The 19,475-nt window shown below is 42.8% G+C and overlaps 1 protein-coding gene across 2 annotated transcripts in view; it reads left to right on the forward strand.

Moving 5' to 3' along the window:
* NEDD9 (neural precursor cell expressed, developmentally down-regulated 9) overlaps window positions 1-19,475 on the forward strand; it is a 268,710-nt gene that overhangs the window by 220,431 nt on the left and 28,804 nt on the right. Inside the window, exon 1 of one of the 2 annotated variants that reach the window (XM_075585708.1) lies at window positions 3,976-4,149. The exons of the other annotated variant lie outside the window; for it this stretch is intronic. Coding sequence (XP_075441823.1) covers window positions 4,138-4,149 — 12 coding nt within the window. The 5' untranslated portion in view covers window positions 3,976-4,137. Of the gene's footprint in view, window positions 1-3,975; window positions 4,150-19,475 lie in introns of those variants that run through there. 2 annotated transcript variants of the gene reach the window in all.

A 19,475-nucleotide genomic window follows, 5' to 3' on the forward strand; every position in this document is an offset into this window, starting at 1 on the left:
ATTAAAAATATTGTGAAAAAACATTGGGCTGTACTAGCTGCTGATCCTGTCTTACAGCATGTTTACAATGAGGGTCCCAAATTTGTGTACAGAAGAGCAAAAACAATTTCCAATTATGTTTCACCAAGTCTATTTACAACAAAGAAATTGGTCTCTAATTTGCCAAAGGGATGTTTTAAATGTTTAAAATGCAAATCTTGTAAGTACATGTCATCAAAATCTGATTTTTCCTCCACCAGTACAGGGAATAGTTACAACATTAAATCGTTTATAAATTGCAATACCACATATGTAATTTACCTACTCAAATGTGGTTGCGGCAAACAATATGTAGGCCGAACAATAAGAGCCCTGAAAGTTCGTATACTCGAACATTTACGTCTAATTATAAAAAAAGATGTCAACCACCCTGTCTCATTTCATTTTACCAACTGCAGTATGGGTAATGTGAATAACTTTTCATACACAGGTATTGAGCACATACCATGTCCCATTAGAGGTGGGGATAGAAATGGCATTCTAGACAGGAGAGAATTATTTTGGATCTTTACTTTAAACACACGTATTCCAAATGGTCTCAACTCCGATTGGGATCTGGGACCACTCCTGCTCTAGATAGGGTCAATTAATAAGAACTTTATATTCAAAATTGATCATATTCATCTATGCCTATTTTTCTATCCCCTATCTCATGGAAGCGATATCTGCCATCTTCAATACATATATTTCCTTACCTGAGCTCATGAATATGTTTAGCTAAACATTTGCTATATATATATATACATACAGTTATCATCAAACAGCGAAATATATATATTTAATAGATCTGTAATTGGTGTTTAAACCACAATATAGCACTGTATTCATGCCTAACTGTCTAGTGAATTCAATATGTAAATTGTTAATGAGTTTTTTAATTAATGAGTTTATATTCCAAGCCCAATATGGATTGTCCTATACCTTGCCAATATCCATTCAGTATTAAAATACAATACCCATTTATTATAATTAAGTAATTATTTGAATATACTGTATGGCGAATGATGGCAAAGTTATTTTCAACCTGGCTATCAAACACTGTTATATAAGGGGTACTTTTTTTGCATTTGATGCATAAAATGTACCATTACCCTATATTGTAGTTTGTATATATATATATATACTGATTGTCCTAGGCTGACATATGCTTCACAGACTGAACTTTCAACTGTGGGTTTTTAACAGATATAGAATTTACGTAATCTATGAATGAAGCATCAGCACATCTCTGCTTATGAGTTTACTACATTCTATTTGTGTACATTTGTTTTTAATATAGTTTTTATGTCTAGATCGTGTTCGTTCGTTCATATTCAGGATTGTTCATTTTGTTTATATTTTTTGTTTAAATAAAGTTTATTTTATTGTTATGGCTTGAGCGCGCTTACGTCACACGTCCCGCGCCGCGTCCTGCGTCATCCTCCCCTTTGAACCAGGAAGTGGCGGCGGATTGGTCACGCCAGCGCCGAATTAAGGTATTTAAATGCTCCGGTTTATGTATTTCTATTCACCTTGATAAAGGGCCATAAGCCCGAAATGCGTAGGTGTTCTGTTTTTGTACTTTTGATCAATTAAACTTTTATTGTGGGAACTCACCTCTGTGTTAACTTTTACTTTAGTGGTACCAGTGCTTCGTTTTTTTCTCTCTTTGCTCCTGTTCATTCAGTTCAACGGAGGCACGGTATACCCCAGGAGTAGTGACATACCAGGCTCTACAATTGCGTGAGTAATACTCTCTAGTGAGCCTTTTTCACTCTCCTTTTCCTAAGTGGCTGCAAGGAATTTGTTTGTTGCCCCATGTTATTACCATGATGTTGTATTAATGCTGGACACCGGCAGGTGTATACTGTCCTTACCTCATTGCATGTGGGACTTTATTTTCCAGTTACACATCTAATAGGTACATGGGTGTAACCGTTTATCCTAGCCTTATTTTTGCTTTCTCTGGAGGGGTAATCCGCTATATACTCATATAAACTACCAATGTTTGCTGAGATTTTTGTTTAGAGCACAATGCAACTTATTTTCTCCACATTTTTCTGTTAAAATGTCTTTTTTCACTCCGAAACCCTCAAATCTCCCCGATTTTGGTCCTTGGTGACGGTTCTCACCTCTGACTTGGATGGCACATTTAAAGCAGGGATACTACTTTCCAACTTTTTTCCCCCTTTTTCTTCTTTTTATATGTAAAGCATGTGACAATGTGTAATTCTATATTCTTACCTAAGCTGGCAATAGTTTGGTGCTCCTATTATAAATATGTCAAAATCCTGATTGCGTGCCTAACCATGGCAAGGCGGCCGCCTTGGGCCCCACAAAGCCTAACGACGGCCCAAACACCCAAGGGCCACTTCAGTCAGTGTAACTCAGCAGCTACAATGTATCCTGATATTACTAAGGTAACATTAAATATATTGTTATAGTTTACAGCTCACACTGCTGGGAACATTTGCAACAAATTATCCCAAACAGGAAAGTGTTGCAAATATCTTGCACTGCTTGGGATGTGGGTTAAAACCTGCTATAGAAATGAAAGAATGCTTTAAAGAACACATTAAAAGTGGCATTAAGAGTTGAATTTAAAAAAATCAGTCACATCTAATACTACAGAACTGGTTTTTATGTTTATTTATTTGTAAACTATAAGATTTCACATATTTTGCTGCTTTAACATTATAATGTACAAGAGGTAAGGCACAGAACATGTCAAACTTATCAAACTTTGCCAATCTTTTTAGGGATAGTTACTGTAGTTCCAAAACACGTTATAATCATCCTTTCTCTGCCAGAGGGACCGGCAATACTGTGGTCCATGTAAGAATGTTGAGAGACAGCACTCTATCAAATGATAAGCCCTGCTGTTTAGCTCAAGGAAGGGTTAGAATCCAGGCTTCTGATGCCAACGTTGCTGTAAACCTACATCTGAATTGTACTGGTTAAAACAAAAACACATTGTTCTTCCTTGCACATAAACGAATCAAATAACAAATAGCATGGCTTTCATTCATTAAATATTACCGTGCAGAATTTGTGAATGGATTTGTCAATTATGACCCAGTCTAAGCCAATAGAAATAAATGCCCCATTCCTCTCGGTTCCACTAACTCGCCATTTAAAATACATTTTGTTTCCCGAAGATCCAGACCTTAGTATTTTCTCCACTTGGTGTGACACATTGGTGCTTGCTGCTTGCTTGAGCCTGACAGCTGTGGGACTTTCAAAGGGAGCAAAAACAAAACAGCCAGCTCAAAAAGTAGCTATCAGCAGGGGTGGTTGAAAAGGAGGCTATAGACAGAAATCCTTTTGTTCCACTAAGTCTATTTCATGTTGAGGTGGTGAGGTGGAGTTCTTTGAAATAAACTGGTATGTGAAGGAGTTTGCCAGAACACAAGAAGCTGGTCTGTCAGAACATGGCTTGGTGGTTTTTTTTTCATTAGAAAAGTGGATTTCTGTAAAAGAAAGAGGAGTCCTGATATCATAGAGATAACAGTCATTAACTACATTCTTTGAGTATTGAGGAAAAGGCGATTAAATGTTCCTTTTGGACATTATTTCAAAATCATACTTTATGAGTTTTATGTTTTGGTTACTCTGAAATATGACTAAATAGACACTTAATTCGTTTTTCAATAGAAATATCAAGAAATGTTAAGTCAGGGAGTGCATTTGGTGAGTTTTTGCGAAAAATGCACTAAGTGAGTTTTACCTCTACAAGGACAATATAGAAGATTCTGCTAACAATATTGTGAGACTTGAAAACGTGCTCATACTGTAAGTGGTATTTTTCTTTGCCTATAATAGAAGTGTTCAATCTGGCACAATCAGGGCGGGGAAGAACAGTGCCTGGCACACAATAACCCCTCCCCTCCTGACCAATGGGAAGACAATATGCAAATGCCAGCCCCTGCCTGCAGACTGACTGCAGCCACAGCTGAATTCTCAGATACTGTAGCCCTGCAAGCTCCCAGTGCTGCTAAATTCTGTGCTGCTGCCTGAAACCAGAGCCCTCACTTATTCCGGATCTGTACACTGGACTTTGCAGTTTCCAATGTGGGCTTCATAAGTGAAGGACAGTCAGTGAAAGGAGAGTTTGGAAAGATGAAGTATAAGGTGAGGAAACATGGGGGCTGGAACTAGGGCTGTAGCCCCCCTGGGTTTTAAATGTGTACATGCTGGTAATGTAATGGTTACTGAATGTATATGTACAGCACCCTCCACCCAAAACATAGTTCCTGTTCTCCTGTGAGGAGATGTATTTTCTGCATGGGCATATAGTGTATGTCCCTTTCCTGTGTGGTCGCATAGTATTTGTAATGTACCGTGGCTCAGCTGTGGCTTCAGATCCGGTATTAACTTTTCACTCCAGACTGAATTACAGTCAGATTGGCTGTCAACGTTTTTAATAATAAATAAATAAAAACGGCACACTGTTTATCAAAGGACAACAACCCCTCACACTGCCGTCACCTGTTTGTGTTTTCATTTTGATAAACCTTGTGTTGCTTGCACTACTTTTAGAGACTGATAGTGAACCCCCGAGGTGTTAAAGATATATTATGAGTGGATGGTTATAATGAGCTGTATTTTATAGACACTACCAGCCTAATGCTACCTTATATCTGCTGCACATAGCATAAGCCCGAAGCAGCCCAAGCTTTGGTGCTGAGCTCCATTCGTGACATGAGTTTGGAAGCCTCCCAGGTCCGTGTTGGGAATGAGGTATTTGCAGTCTGACTTTACAATGAGACACTATGGCAAATGTTATAACCCCCCTGGTGCCACAAGTGCCTCCATAGTATTGCTACAACAAAAAAGAGACTGTAACTCCTTATAGGGAATTAAAGAAAATATAAGTTCACTTTGACTATATAGCAAGTATCTTTGTATCCCATTGCTTTGGTACTATTTACATGAGATGAAGTGTTATTAATAATTATCTGAACAAGTGGAATTCATTAGATCTGATTATTTGCAGTCTCTATCATAACAAAAAAACCAGTTTGATTCTTTCCAGACTTTAACCATGTTGAGGCATATTCTTCTTCTGCAATGTTATTTGGTAGTTTTGTTATTTAGTATTAAAGCTGTTTTAAGGTGTGTGTGTGTGTGTGTGTGTGTGTGTGTGTGTGTGTGTGTGTGTGTGTGTGTGTGTGTGTGTGTGTGTGTGTGTGTGTGTGTGTGTGTGTGTGTGTGTGTGTGTGTGTGTGTGTGTGTGTTACTGTACACACACATTTATAGTGTATGTGTATGTATGTATATATGTGTGTGTGTGTGCCACAGTTATTTGTTATGTAATTCTTTCCTAGTGGTACTTCCTACCTTTTCAATGTTTTTATACTTGGTAGGAAGGGTGGGAAGACTGGTGATAGGTTCTTTACTGACCTGAAGGCAGTGTGTTTTTTGTGCAATATGCTATAGTATATGGCATATATTATTTATCTGTGGGTGGGTGTACAGCATTGGTTATATGGATGTTTTTGTATGTATTCTTATTATTGTGCCAGCCAGCTACACATTGCTTTACAACATTACAACAATTACAATGCAAATACAATCCATATAATATAGTTGAGATAAGTGTATTTATACATACAATGAGGAGCCCCCTGCCCCTGTTTTTTTTGTTTTTTTAATTACCAATACCAATTTTTTGTAGCCAAATATATTGTGGAAAACTATATGAAACTCTCAGCTGTAAGGAGTACACAGTAAATGCTGATTCTGCTAGTGAAAGTCGTAAACCCAACTGAGCAGGGAATGTTGAAAGGGATCCAAAAGCTGCAGAGGCGCCCAGGCAGGTTTTACAAAATGACAAAGGTGTTCCCCTCAAAACATATATTTACATTAAAAATGTTCTAACATACAGAACGACTGAATGATTTCACAATGTGATCAGAAAGTAAATAGAGAAGAACAACAACATTGAGCAATTTCTAGAAACAAAAATACTGCCCCCTGGCACCAAAATATGCTATTTTGGAATTCCATTTGCAGAATGAGATATACCTTTTTGCTTCCTAGAGACCTATCACCTCTCAGAGGTCAGATTGCACATGTAGCAGCAGGCTGTAAGAATGAGGAATTCATGTTCACTTCAGCATGCATATATTTGCTGGGGTATTGTGTTTGATAATGTTGTCTACTGTACAAACTACTGTAGGTTACTGCTTCTGTGATTGGCTTCTGATTTGGAATCAGAATAATATATGACAGCCTGCACTAATATACAGTGCAAAGCAACATATTACTTCATTGTGTGTATTTGCACAGACGCTGTTTAATTATATTCTTGTTTACAAGTTCCCTTTCTTGGACATTCATAGCATACATTTTGTTTAACCATTTAGAGCATTTATCAAGTGAAGGGTCATTGAAACATTAACCGCAGAGGCAGTTTATTCAATTGTGTGCAAAACACATTTCGGTTGAATTTGTCTTTTACAGAATTGGTACTGGGGTAAGGAGGGGAAATTCTCTGGAGCTAAACCATGATTTATTCAAAAATAGTTACATTACTAGTTTGCTGTGTTTTTGCTCCTATTTGGGAAATCAAAATGGCCACCAAAACAGCCTCAGTCCCATGAGCCAATAGGAAGCATTTCAGCTTCCTATTGAAAGACCCCAGTGACCATATTTGATTTTACAGGAACGATGCAGGCAACTAAAAAGGTGAATATCCCAAGAACACGGGTGTCCCTGCAGCAACAAATAGTGTGGTTTAACAGCTTTAGAAAAAACAAAAAAAGCGTGCAAACTTTGTTGCGTGCAAGATAATTGCGCTCTAGATCTATATTATTGTCTGTATTTAACAATGTATTAATTTGACATTAAATTATGCTTTTATTACCCTTTCTATATGAAATGGTGTCACGTATACACAAATTGTCATGCATACAAATCTTTACTTCACCAGTATCTTTTTTTTGTTTGGTTCCTGTTACCTGCATAGAGCAGCCAAGGCTTAAAGTATTTGTCATGGATGAATACATTAAATAAATACTTCAGACATCTTAGGAAAGTAAATATGGAAATCTACCAGTCAAAACCCAAGCGCCTGGGTTCTGGATGCCACCAATTAGGACTCCAAGTAAATGCACATGCAAATAGTTGCCTCTGGATTACCTGCTTTTTGTTACTTTGTTGTATTTCAATAAAATGAAAGTACGGTACTTTAAAGCGTACCTCTTTTGCAGTGTATGTGGCACCCATTTATATACAAAATGACAAAGCCTTTGTGCTAATAATAGGATAGTGTTAGCAGGAACCTGTAAAGTATTATTATTATTTTTTTACCATGAATAACTTTACAGAACAGCTCGTTACCCAGGCAATGAAAGACTCAACATATTTTGCTATGTGCAGGAGAACAGCTTGTGCTTTGTAGACTATATTTTGCTTACAGCTCACATTCCTGATATCACCCTGTGGTTGGTAAACGTCTGGTAACTGTAAATAGTATTTGGCCCCTCTGGTTATGAATATACGTGGAACTGTAATGCTGATGTAGTAGTGGATCTACTTAATTTGACACATCAATCACCAGAAATGTCATTTACGGTTTAGTCCATGACCAGGTTTACCCTTTGATCGCACATTACAAATACAGCCTATTATTTGAATGTGCAGCGATTCTGTTTCTCGTGTATAATCTGCCTTTTGGTATGGCTGAGTGCTTGTCTAGTGTACCTGAAAAGTGTAGTTCAAAGTTACGTGGGTGTCTTACACATTTCATCAGTTCTGGGAGAGGGATGGATCTTGTTACAGAGAGCTATATGGGTTACATGTGAGCGATGGAAAGTTTGACTCCAGATCCCCCTTTCAGCTTGTGAATGCAGGGAAATGTACCTTCAATTCAAGCAGAGAAATACAATCCTCACAGAGATAATTCTCAAGGAGTTCTGCCTTGTGCACCAACATCTGCTCATGATTTTCATGTTGGTCCAAATAAAAGGTATTATTACTAGTTAGTACTCTATAGTGCACTATTGTTATGTTAGTCAAGAGGATTAACTTTGGCTGTCTATAACCCTCTGCACATTATCCAACATTGCCTTCTGTCTGCTTTAACCCTTCAGTCTGGCTTTGCAGCCCAGCACACTCCCACATCACCGAGAAGAGGGTAGGGCAGGAGTGGCCAACTCCAGTCCTCAAGGGCCACCAACAGGCCAGATTTTAAGGATATCCCTGCTTCAGCACAGGTGACTCAGTCGTTGACTGACCCACCTGTGGTGAAGCAGGGATATCCTGACAAAATGACCTGTTGGTGACCCTTGAGGCCTGGAGTTGGCCACTCCTGGGTTAGGGAAACATCTGTACAATCGTGAAGTCCATGTAGCAACAGTACAATATAGTTGCCTCCCTATTTTGTCGCTGCGTGTGGCAAAACAAGAAGTACAATAATGCCTGTGTATGGTGTAGGTCTGAGTAAGTGATAAGGAGAACAGAAAACAATGCACACACTAGTTGTTCCTTTAAAAGTGGGGCAGAGCCTCCCCCCTCCCAATACATTTGGGTGTGACATTAAATTCACAGGAAATGGGTGGACTCAGGAATGCTGCTGTCTGGAGACACTCATATTTATGATGTTATATGAAGTCAAATTAGCTGCCCTGTTTCCTCCCAAGGGATAGTGCCTAGTTCTGATAACTGTTGATCCTGGGGAAGTGTAGACCATTTTGCTGGTTGTGAAATATTTAAATAGATAATTCAATGCTTTTTGTTTTTTTAAAGTTGGCATAAAAGTTTTAACAATCTGAAAATTCAGATACACTCCCAAGAGGCGAGATGTATTGCTGACAGGGTTCATATGCAGACAGATGTTTTCGAGATCTCGAGTAAGTGTTGTCTGAGAGAATAGATAAGAATGAGTTAGTTACCCACATAAATGCAATCATCACATCAGTGGTCTTTCAGGAAGTGCCCTATTCAGTGGGAGGTTGGAATTTCACTGGAAGCAGGCCCATGAATTATCTGCTAACAATAAGTGCGGAAGAATGCAATGGAGTCTTGGGAATTCATTTTGTTTCCAGTGAATGGTATTGTGTTCTGATGGCATCTTAAAACAGTGGATATTATTCTGTTTAACTCCCTCATTTCATTACTCTGTAAAGGGGTCAACTGCATTATCTTATATGAAATATCTTTCATTGGTGGAGGGAACTTCGTAATGGTTGACCAACATTCTCTAGTAATAATAAACAGTACGTTTCATTGTTTAATTTTCCTCAGTGCTGAACGCATTGAAGACTTTAATAGTGTTCCAAGTGTATGTAGCACTATGCATGTTAGATTTAAAATGTATGTACATCTTTATTTATATAGTGCCCACAGTGTACGCAGCACTTTACAAAGAAAATACAGTACAGGGAATTATAATACAATACGCATAACATAGTCAAGCACTAAAAAAGGAAATCCCAGCCCCTTACATTCTAAGTGGTCCAGAGATCTTACAATAAATATGTCTAATGACATATGTCCTGATATATATGTGTAGCCCTTTTTCTGAACCCTCCCAAAGGAACTACTGGTCACTGTATAACACCTGCGGCTCCAGGAGATCTGAGCCTCCGCTAGCTGGGAGCCTGGGGTAACACTCATAAACTTACTTAGCGCAGCGCCTCCACTTACCCAGGATCCCCGTGATGTGAGATTCCCCTGGGCAAGAAACATACAACACCTTATGATTGTAACCAGTTTTACTATATGATATTGCACGGAACCTTATCACTCTATAATATAGCAATATAACCTTAACGTGTAACCTTAGTAGCCCGGCCACTCACATCAGGAGCAACGCCTCCGTCCCCTCACCGCGTGCCCCACACACCGTGTCCATATATATTAAAGTGATGGTATAGGCTCAGTTCTTTAACCACTCGCTCAGTGTTCCTAAAGAGTTTAGCCTAGGGCGGGATCAGCGCCTGTTGACCGGTGTTGGTGCACTTGATGTTATAGTACCTTCCGGTCACGGCGGTGACCGGTACCTCTTCGCAAAGGGTCAGATGAATCAGCGGTCTGCCTCCTGGGTCTCAATGTCCAGCCGTCTGGTCCCAGACGACTCGCCAGCAGACCTGCTCCGCATGCTTGTCCCTTTGTCCCTAGCTGGTACTCAGTAAGGGTGATGCTCGCTACTACTATAGGCCGCCCCTGCAGCACAGCAACCTTTGGTGTCTTCAGTGAACACTCCTAGGGGCCTACGGGGTAGCCTGTCCTATGCAGGTGGGTCACTGACCCCCTGCACCCACACTACCTCTCTCTTTACCTCCCGGATCCCCTCTGACTACTCAACCTAAACCTGCAGCAACCCACTGCACTCACTCGGTACCTGCAGCAACCGCACTGCACTCAACCGGTACCTGCAGCTACACTACACTCAACCGTTACCTGCAGCAACCCACTGCACTCACACTGAACCTGCAGCAACCCACTGCACTCACTCGGTACCTGCAGCAACCGCACTGCACTCAACCGGTACCTGCAGCTACACTGCACTGCACACACACACTGTGCCTACTTGTCAGCGCTCACAGAACTACCAGCCGTGACACTGACAAGACGGCACACTCACACCTAAGGGCAGAGTCCCTAACCTAGAGGCCGTCCCTCAGTACCTACCCCCTACCCTGGTGGGGATTGGGGCCTGCCTGGGATCTGGGGAACCTTGACTGGTGTAGGAGCCACTTGCTCCCTACACGCTTCCTTCCCCTTCCTGCTCCCAGCTTCAACTGCCAAACGTGGTCCCCGCAACATTGTAGCCTTCCTCCACAGTAGAAGCTGCAAACCCCTATTTGCTGGCTGGCTGCACGTGATGTGGGTGAAAGGGCAGTCCCCAGAGGCTGCTGGGAATTGTAGTCCACTCAGGACCTCTTTAGCATTGGGACCGCGTGCGCTACCCTTACTGCGCCTGCGAGACCAACGCGCACGATCGCGCAACCTGTCATGGCGGCCCCCGCTAGCCTGGTGTGCCGCAGAGCCTCGGAGCGCTACATGGGTGGTCCCTGGGGCTGAAAAGAGACCAGGGTTACATATATGTATATATCAAGTAAGACACTGCTCACCGAAGGTGAGATGTAGATAAATATATTAAAAACACACAACAAGCATAACGTAATAGCATAACTTACATTTGAGTAAATAAAAGTAGGCACAACACTGCGTGCCGAGTAGCAGGGGGTCCAGAGATGGAATTCCATTAGGACCTGGTATTTGCTGTTACATTGTTACGCAGCGTATCTCCCGATTGACATAATCACGTTCTTGCGTCTTTTGATATGACGCTTGTATGCCCCGGCTATTCCTGGAGCTGCAAGTCCGGGGAACCCGTGCACCAGGTCCTAATGGAATTCCATCTACGGACCACCAGCTAATCGGAATGCAGTGTTGTGCCTACTTTTATTTACTTAAATGTAAGTTACTTATGCTTGTTGTGTGTTTTTAATACATTTATGTACAACTCACCTCCGGTGCGCAGTGTCTTACTTGGAGACATATATATAGATATATATCTATATCTATATCTATATATATACACACACACCCACACCCACACACACCTGGCACGTGATCTCAGGATGGGATCTACAACATTAGAGATTACTTTTCCTCCCTGTCACGCTATTTCCTTCTGTGAACGTGTATTTTACCAAGTGAAAATGATTAATTTTCACCTCTTTGAGGGCAGAAGGAGTTTAGAATCACTAAGAAAAATGGCTTTGTACATATACTGTGGTGTCAATTTATAAAGTCTTTGGGCTGCAAATCTGTTCAAAACTGGTGCACACATAAAGAAATCACACTGGCTTAAACTACAATGTTTCTCCCAAGTAAATACGATGCCATTTTTATGCCCCAGTTTTGCGGCTGACAGACTTTGATCACCCCCTGAGTGTTTGAAGAATGATTGCCCATGAGAGAGCTGATACCTAATACTGCTTACTGTTTAGATAGTACTAGCTGAGAGACCCGGCGTTGCCCGGGATATAATTTGGGGGGGGGCGTACGACAGGGTTAGGCTTCCCCCCCCCCCCTTGACAGCTAGGTGGGTGACTGAGTTGACTGAGTGTGTGGGTGACTGGGTGACTGACTGAATGGGTGACTGACTGAATGGGTGACTGGGTGACTGAATGGGTGGGTAACTGAGTGGGTGACTGAGTGGGTGGGTGACTGAGTGGGTGGGTGGGTGACTGGGTGAAAGTGGGTGACTGGGTGAAAGTGACTGGGTGGGTGACTGGGTGGGTGTGTGGGTGGGTGACTGAGTGGGTGACTGAGTGAGTGGGTGACTGAGTGAGTGGGTGACTGAGTGGGTGGGTGACTGAGTGGGTGGGTGGGTGACTGGGTGAAAGTGGGTGACTGGGTGAAAGTGACTGGGTGGGTGACTGGGTGGGTGTGTGGGTGACTGAGTGGGTGACTGGGTGTGTGGGTGACTGAGTGGGTGACTGGGTGGGTGTGTGGGTGGGTGACTGAGTGGGTGACTGAGTGAGTGGGTGGGTGAGTGAGTGGGTGGGTGACTGAGTGGGTGGGTGACTAAGTGAGTTTTTGGGTGACTAAGTGAGTGGGTGGGTGACTGAGTGGGTGGGTGACTGAGTGGGTGGGTGACTGAGTGAGTGACTGAGTGGGTGACTGAGTGAGTGGGTGGGTGGGTGACTGGGTGGGTGAAAGTGACTGGGTGGGTGTGTGGGTGACTGGGTGACAGTGCGTGGGTGGGAGACGGTGTGTGACTTACCTTGACCCCGTGGCATCTGGCTGGGGCAGGAGGTGAGTTCGGGAAGCTGGGGGGGGGGCAAGAGTGGCAGGAGTCCCGCGCCGCGCTTCCCCTCTCCGGTAGCGTCACACGTGATGGGGAGTCCCGCGCCGCGCTTCCCCTCTCCGGTAGCGGCGCACGTGAGGGGGAGTCCCGCGCCGCGCTTCCCCTCTCCGGTAGCGGCGCACGTGAGGGGGAGTCCCGCGCTGCGCTTCCCCTCTCCGGTAGCGGCGCACGTGATGGGGAGTCCCGCGACGCTTCCCCTCTCCGGTAGCGGCGCACGTGATGGGGAGTCCCGCGCCGCTTCCCCTCTCCGGTAGCGGCGTACGTGATGGGGAGTCCCGCGCCGCTTCCCCTCTCCGGTAGCGGCGCACGTGATGGGGAGTCCCGCGCCGCTTCCCCTCTCCGGTAGCGGCGCACGTGAGGGGGAGAGCAGGAGGGCCGCGCCGTGAGGGGGGAGGAGCCTGGAGTTTGCTGCTGAGCAGCAGGGCCGCGCTTCCTCCGCGGCGCACGGTGAGGGTGATGGTGCGGCTGGGGATGTTGCGGAGCGTGGGGATTTGGGTGAGGGGGGAGAGAGTGAGGGGCACCGGGAGAGTGAGGGGCACCGGGAGAGGAGGGGCACCGGGAGAGGAGGGGGGGGGGTGTGGAAGGTGAGCTGCGGTCCAACTGACGGGGGAGAGTGTGTGTCCCTGTGTGTGTGTGTCCCTGTGTGTGTGTGTCCCTGTGTGTGTGTGTCCCTGTGTGTCCTTTGGCCCGTCACTCCGCCTCAGGCCAATGAGAGGTGTGCGGGGGCGGACCAAGGGACCAATGAGATTTCCCCTAGGGACACCGGACATCCAGGCAGGCAGGCTGGCATGCATGCATGCAGGCAGGCAGGCAAACATACAGTGCTTTCACTAATATAGTATAAGATGTGCTTTACCCATGTCTTAATTACACCCAATTTCACCCATTGATATTTGTCCAGCGGGAAACAGGTGTACATTTAATACACACACGCAGCATTTGGATTGCTTTAATCTTATTCATTTCCTTGATGTTGTTGCTTGATTTCTAGTAGCCTTTGGCATCGACGCCTATACTCCTTTCACTAAGTCCATAATAACACACCCATGCTTTCCATTGCCTGGAGAGATGAACCTACGTTTTACACACACTCCTGTGTTTTTTCCTTTGGTGTGGCTTAGTCGGGATGAGATCATTTTATTTTAGCATTCTGGTGGATCTTGTTCTTTTCTTTGCCTAGCTTGTTTCGTCAGGGATGTGGCAAACAACAAACGTTTGAAGACATTTTATTTATTGTTAGAGATTGCTGTTGATATTTTAGACGTCAAGAACCAGAAGGCAGTATTGCCAGCCTAGCCTATAGACCTGTTCCAGCCTCCTTCAGGGTGGTGATGATGCGCATTACACATTATACTGACAGTGAAGACGTTGCTAAAACAAGTGGGTAGAACTAGAGATGGGCGCATGCGCCCAAATCCATTTCCCGGATTTTCTCGCATTTTTCCCCCAAAATCAGTTTCAATCGCGCCGGGATTCATCAACATCCGCCATTGAATACAATCCGTGGATGGATTTGAAGAATCCAGTCCGTGGAATCCGTTGGCAGATCCGGCCACCTATTGCTGAATCCGCGAGTTGGATTCTGCAAATCCGTCCACGGGTTGCGGAATCCGCGGAGTGCATTGGTAATAATAAAAAATCCGCAAAAAGCAAAATCGCCCTTTTAGAGATTGGAACCGGCCGATCCACTGCGGATCCAAATCCGTTCCCAAAATTTGCCCATCTCTAGGTAGGACTTACGGCACAATTGTACTTTTACAAACAAAACGTATGTTGAAAGTGAGCTAAGTGTGATGAGCTCCAGAGTAAATTATCAACCTTATTTTTTTTTTATTGTTTTCCAAACGGTTTTTATAATATTTTTCTCAAAATGGCCAAAAACCTGCAGTAGGCCAGGGGTGCTCAAGTCCAGTTTTCAAGAACCCCCCCCCCCTCCCAACAGGTCCGGTTTTAATGCTTTCCCAGCTTCAGCACAAGGGGTGCAGTCGAAGACTGAGCTACTTATTGAGTCACCTGTGCTCTAGCAGGGATATCCTTAAAACCTGACCTGTTGGGGGGATCTAGAGCAGGGGAGCGCAATCTTTTTTCCCTGCGCCCCCCGGCCAGCTGTCCCCCTATCCGCGCCCCACCCTTACTTCGGCTCCGGCGTTCTGGGCGTCATGACATCACGTTGCCATGGTAACGTGACGTCAAATGACCCCGCGGCGTCATTTGAAACCACGTTGCCATGGCGACGCATCTCGAGAAGCCGCCTGACCCAAGGTAAGTGCAGTTTAGTTTGCAGGGGCTTCGCAGCTTCCCTGGCATTTAATTTAAGTTCCTTCAGGAATCGCGGGGCCTCTATAAACCCTGTGCCCCCAGCGCGCTCCACTGGTCTAGAGGACGGGAATTGAACCCCGCTGCAGTAGACTGTACAGATTTGAAATCTTGCTGTTTATTCTCCCTTTCCCTGCTCCAGCAGTTACTGGTTTCCATGCAGACTATAAAAAGGGTCTGATCAGGGAAGCGCTCTTATCTTAATCTCCTTCTTTGAGGTCTACTTATATCACTTAATGAGAAGAGCTTGGCAGCTGTATATTTATTTAGGGTGTGGGCTCATTTTCTAGGCATTAGAAAACACAGTTTTTGGTTTTTTTAAAAGCTGGAAAAAATAAAATCTGTCACCTTTTTTGTACCGTATGATAAAGAAACCTCATAGAATTAAAAATATAGATACAGTATATTTGTACAGTTGGGGGAACAGCACCTTTAAATGCCCATCTTGTTACAAATAGTGCTATCAACCAAACAAGTTGTGGTTGATAAGTGATGTGGAACTTAAACCTAAAACACCCGTAACCTAGAAAGAAAACAGATGACAGGAGTTACATATTTCAGCAGCTGAATCTTTAAAGTAAGTCAGACGTGACGTCAGCTATCGGTAGTATTACAATGCTCAGTGGCTGTGATTTAAAAATAAATAAAAATCTTCCATATCTGCTGTACAGATTTGTGTATATGAATACTGTGTGTGTGTGTGTGTGTGTATATATATATATATATATATATATATATATATATATATATATAAAATAGAAGAAAAGAAGCGCCAAATCCTAGTGCATTACTGTGCAAACTTGATAAATTTAATGCCCAAAAATCTCAATAAAATAAACTCACAAACATAGAACAATTAAAAGCATTTTATGAGATATACTCATGCTCCAAGGACCAGGAAAAACGCTGCTTGACTGCTGTCTTGGCTCCGTCACACCTCTGGATCTGAATGCTGCCTTTGCTGTTCACCGATAGCAGGAACTGACGTTTTTGGCACTCCGCAGTGATCTCTCCCCGGGTATACACCGACAGATGCTTTTTTGTTCCCACCGGGGACGATGGGTATCGCGGACCAGCGGATGACGTCACAAAGATGGCGGAGGATACCGGACCGATTGAATTCAAAGCAGTTCTGGAGCAAGCGTTTGTGAAGGTCCACTGCACACCTTCCCTACGCGTTTCATCAGATGGACTGACTTCGTCCGCGATACCCATCGTCACCGGTGGGAACAAAAAAGCATCTGTCGGTGTATACCCGGGGAGAGATCACTGCGTAGTGCCAAAAACGTCAGTTCCTGCTATCGGTGAACAGCAAAGGCAGCATTCAGATCCAGAGGTGTGACGGAGCCAAGACAGCAGTCAAGCAGCGTTTTTCCTGGTCCTTGGAGCATGAGTATATCTCATAAAATGCTTTTAATTGTTCTATGTTTGTGAGTTTATTTTATTGAGATTTTTGGGCATTAAATTTATCAAGTTTGCACAGTAATGCACTAGGATTTGGCGCTTCTTTTCTTCTATTTTTTCTATGCAGGTGGAGAGGGAGGTCGTTGTGCCCTTTTAAAGAAGCTGCCTGTTGTTCCTATCAGTGCCTTTTTACTCCCCAATTATTGGTACAATTATTTGGACTCCATAGGACTATCTGCATTGAGCAGACTAAGGAAGGTTCACAGCACCACGTATTTTTTATTCAAAAAAAAAAATGAATGATTATTATCATTTTTATTGGTACACTATTTTACCCATTGTAAAATTTAATTTACTATTTTTATATTTTTAAAATAACACTTTGTTTTCTGGCATCTAAGACAACAGCGCAGTCCTTTCTTGTACATATATATATATATATATATATATATATATATATATATATATATATGTATATAGCACCAACAGTGTATGTAGTGCTTTACAAAATTACAATACAGTGGGAATAAAGTACACAGTGGGGATGAGGACAGCAAGTAAATAATAAGTAAACATAAGGCAAAGGGCGACCCTTGCTATATTGGGACACTTGCAGACACCGTCGTAGCAAAAGTACATGTATTAAAGTGCAAGGAGGGAAGGTCAAGTGCATCTGGAGTCAGTAGTGGTGCAAATAGTTTGGAGATTCATTTTCAGCTGGGCTATAAATATGGAAACAGAAGGTGCTTGACGAATATTGAGTGTTATTTGGCTTCTCAAGAACGAGGTGCTTGTTCTCAAAACAAGATTTTCCCTTTCTGTGCAGAGTCTCTGAAAATGGTGTACAGAGCGTCACATCAGGACACTGACTGTTTCAGGACAGTGGTTCATGGGTTTGGACTGGAATTGGTGGATTCACAATGCTCACATGTGTTCAGTTACTCAGAAAAAAGTCAGTCATGGGGGAGGAAGGGCCTTGGCATGGATATAGGTTGCAGTCTTATTTTAGGGATTATTTCTAAAGGCCACGTTGAGTTTCAGAGCATGTATGCAGTATCTTCCTCCATAACCTCGTTTGCATGCCAGAAACACACTTTTTTTTTAACACTTCCTCAAAATATTACAAATTATCTATATGTGCCCCAGGGCAGATCACAGAAATTGGCAATTCGACTCCACAGCCCAAACAAGAGAAGAAACTGAAATGGAGAAAATAGTGTTTATATGGTATTTTTTGTTATTGTTTTTTCCAACTGTATATTTATCTTTAGGGTTTATAGGGTACAGAACACAAATATGGGGCAAGGGAATGGAGTGGATAGTTATATAAGTAGTACATATTACCTCACGTATTACATTATATATAAAACGCATCTATCATGACACTGTTAGCGGGCTGGGGGTTAAGGAGAGGGGTTTTATGGTTAGGTATCTAGGGTAGGGAATTAGGGTGGAGGATTAGGTTAAGCATTTTTGGGGTAGGGGGCAGCGTTAGTATTAGGGGTTAGATAAGGTTAGGGACTTACTTATGGCGGCGATATGTCCCTGCTCTGAAGTGACTGGTGGCTAAACGCCGGCAACGACTGGGTCACGGCAAAACAGCCACAACCAAATGTCCTATAACGGACATCCAGCCCCTGCTTCTCACCCAACACGCACCCAAGAGGATACTCACCACAGCCATCCATTTAAGGCCCTAAGCTATGAGTGTAGTCACAGCAGGGACAAGCAAGAATGTAACCTGCCAGAACCCCCTTCCTTAGCTCACCATGGAATATATATATATATATATATATATATATATATATATATATATATATACATATATATATAATGTTTTGTCTATTTATTTGACCGTTTTTAAGGTTACAACTCAAAAAAGTGTGTCGGCCTCTAAAGTTTCACAGTAAGTTGCTTTCCTCCATTCATTACCACCACGAGTGTTTATTTAAAACACTTTTACTAATGCAAAGAGTACTTTGTGCATAGGCGCACACAGACTATCCATCTCTGTTAGCGTTCCCCTGTTAGTTATTTGTGTGTTGAACCATGCCATGCTATTTGAGCATTGTATTGCGTCATTGCCTACAATTTGCAAATAGCCTCCCTGCCTACGGAAAATGATCACACCCTCCTTTGCTTGAAAGAAAGAAGAGATTGTTTCCTTGGTAGCATAGCAATAAAGGCGGATGGCGTACTAAGTGACATTAAAAATAAAACTTTATCAATAGATCATAGTTCAGTCTAACTACAGTGACGTCAGCAGTAACAGCTACACGTGCTACTTTACGAGCCTCCGGTGAACAAAGATGCTTACTATTTCTAAATCATTTATTTTTTATAACCTTACAGCTTTTCCTGCTTCTTAACTTTCTTTCCTTGTACTACAGCAGAAATACCCGATTGTGTTCAATTCTTCAGGAAATCCGAGAAATATTATCACCAGCCTTCTATGAGTATACTGTATATGTCCTCACTACAAAGCAGTTACCATCATTCTCTGTAATAACCCTGACTTCGTTAGACCTACCAATGGATATTAAATGAGGTGGTTAGCTGTGCACGTGACAATCTGAAATCGCATTTCACTACTAGAGCGAAATGGGGGCTTTTATTGAGTCAAGTAATTCGTTAAGGAGAGAAAAAAATGTCTCACAGCCTCGTTCATATAAGGAAAGTTTTTGCTGCAGCTGTGATTTCAATCACATTCTGTGATTTCTGGAGAATAGAGAACTTGTTTACATTATTAAGTAATGTTGATGCACACTAATCTCTAATAATGAACACTAATACTCCTGATATTACTGCCAAAGGGGCCTGAAACTAATTGCGTGTCTCGCAGGCCTCTGTGTCAGCAATTGGTTTGATAATCAAAATACAGAGGGAGTTTGCCTTAAGCTTCCTAGAC

This window comes from Ascaphus truei, chromosome 2 (genome assembly GCF_040206685.1).
Source record: "Ascaphus truei isolate aAscTru1 chromosome 2, aAscTru1.hap1, whole genome shotgun sequence".
In the NCBI taxonomy this organism is placed as follows: Eukaryota; Metazoa; Chordata; class Amphibia; order Anura; family Ascaphidae; genus Ascaphus; species Ascaphus truei.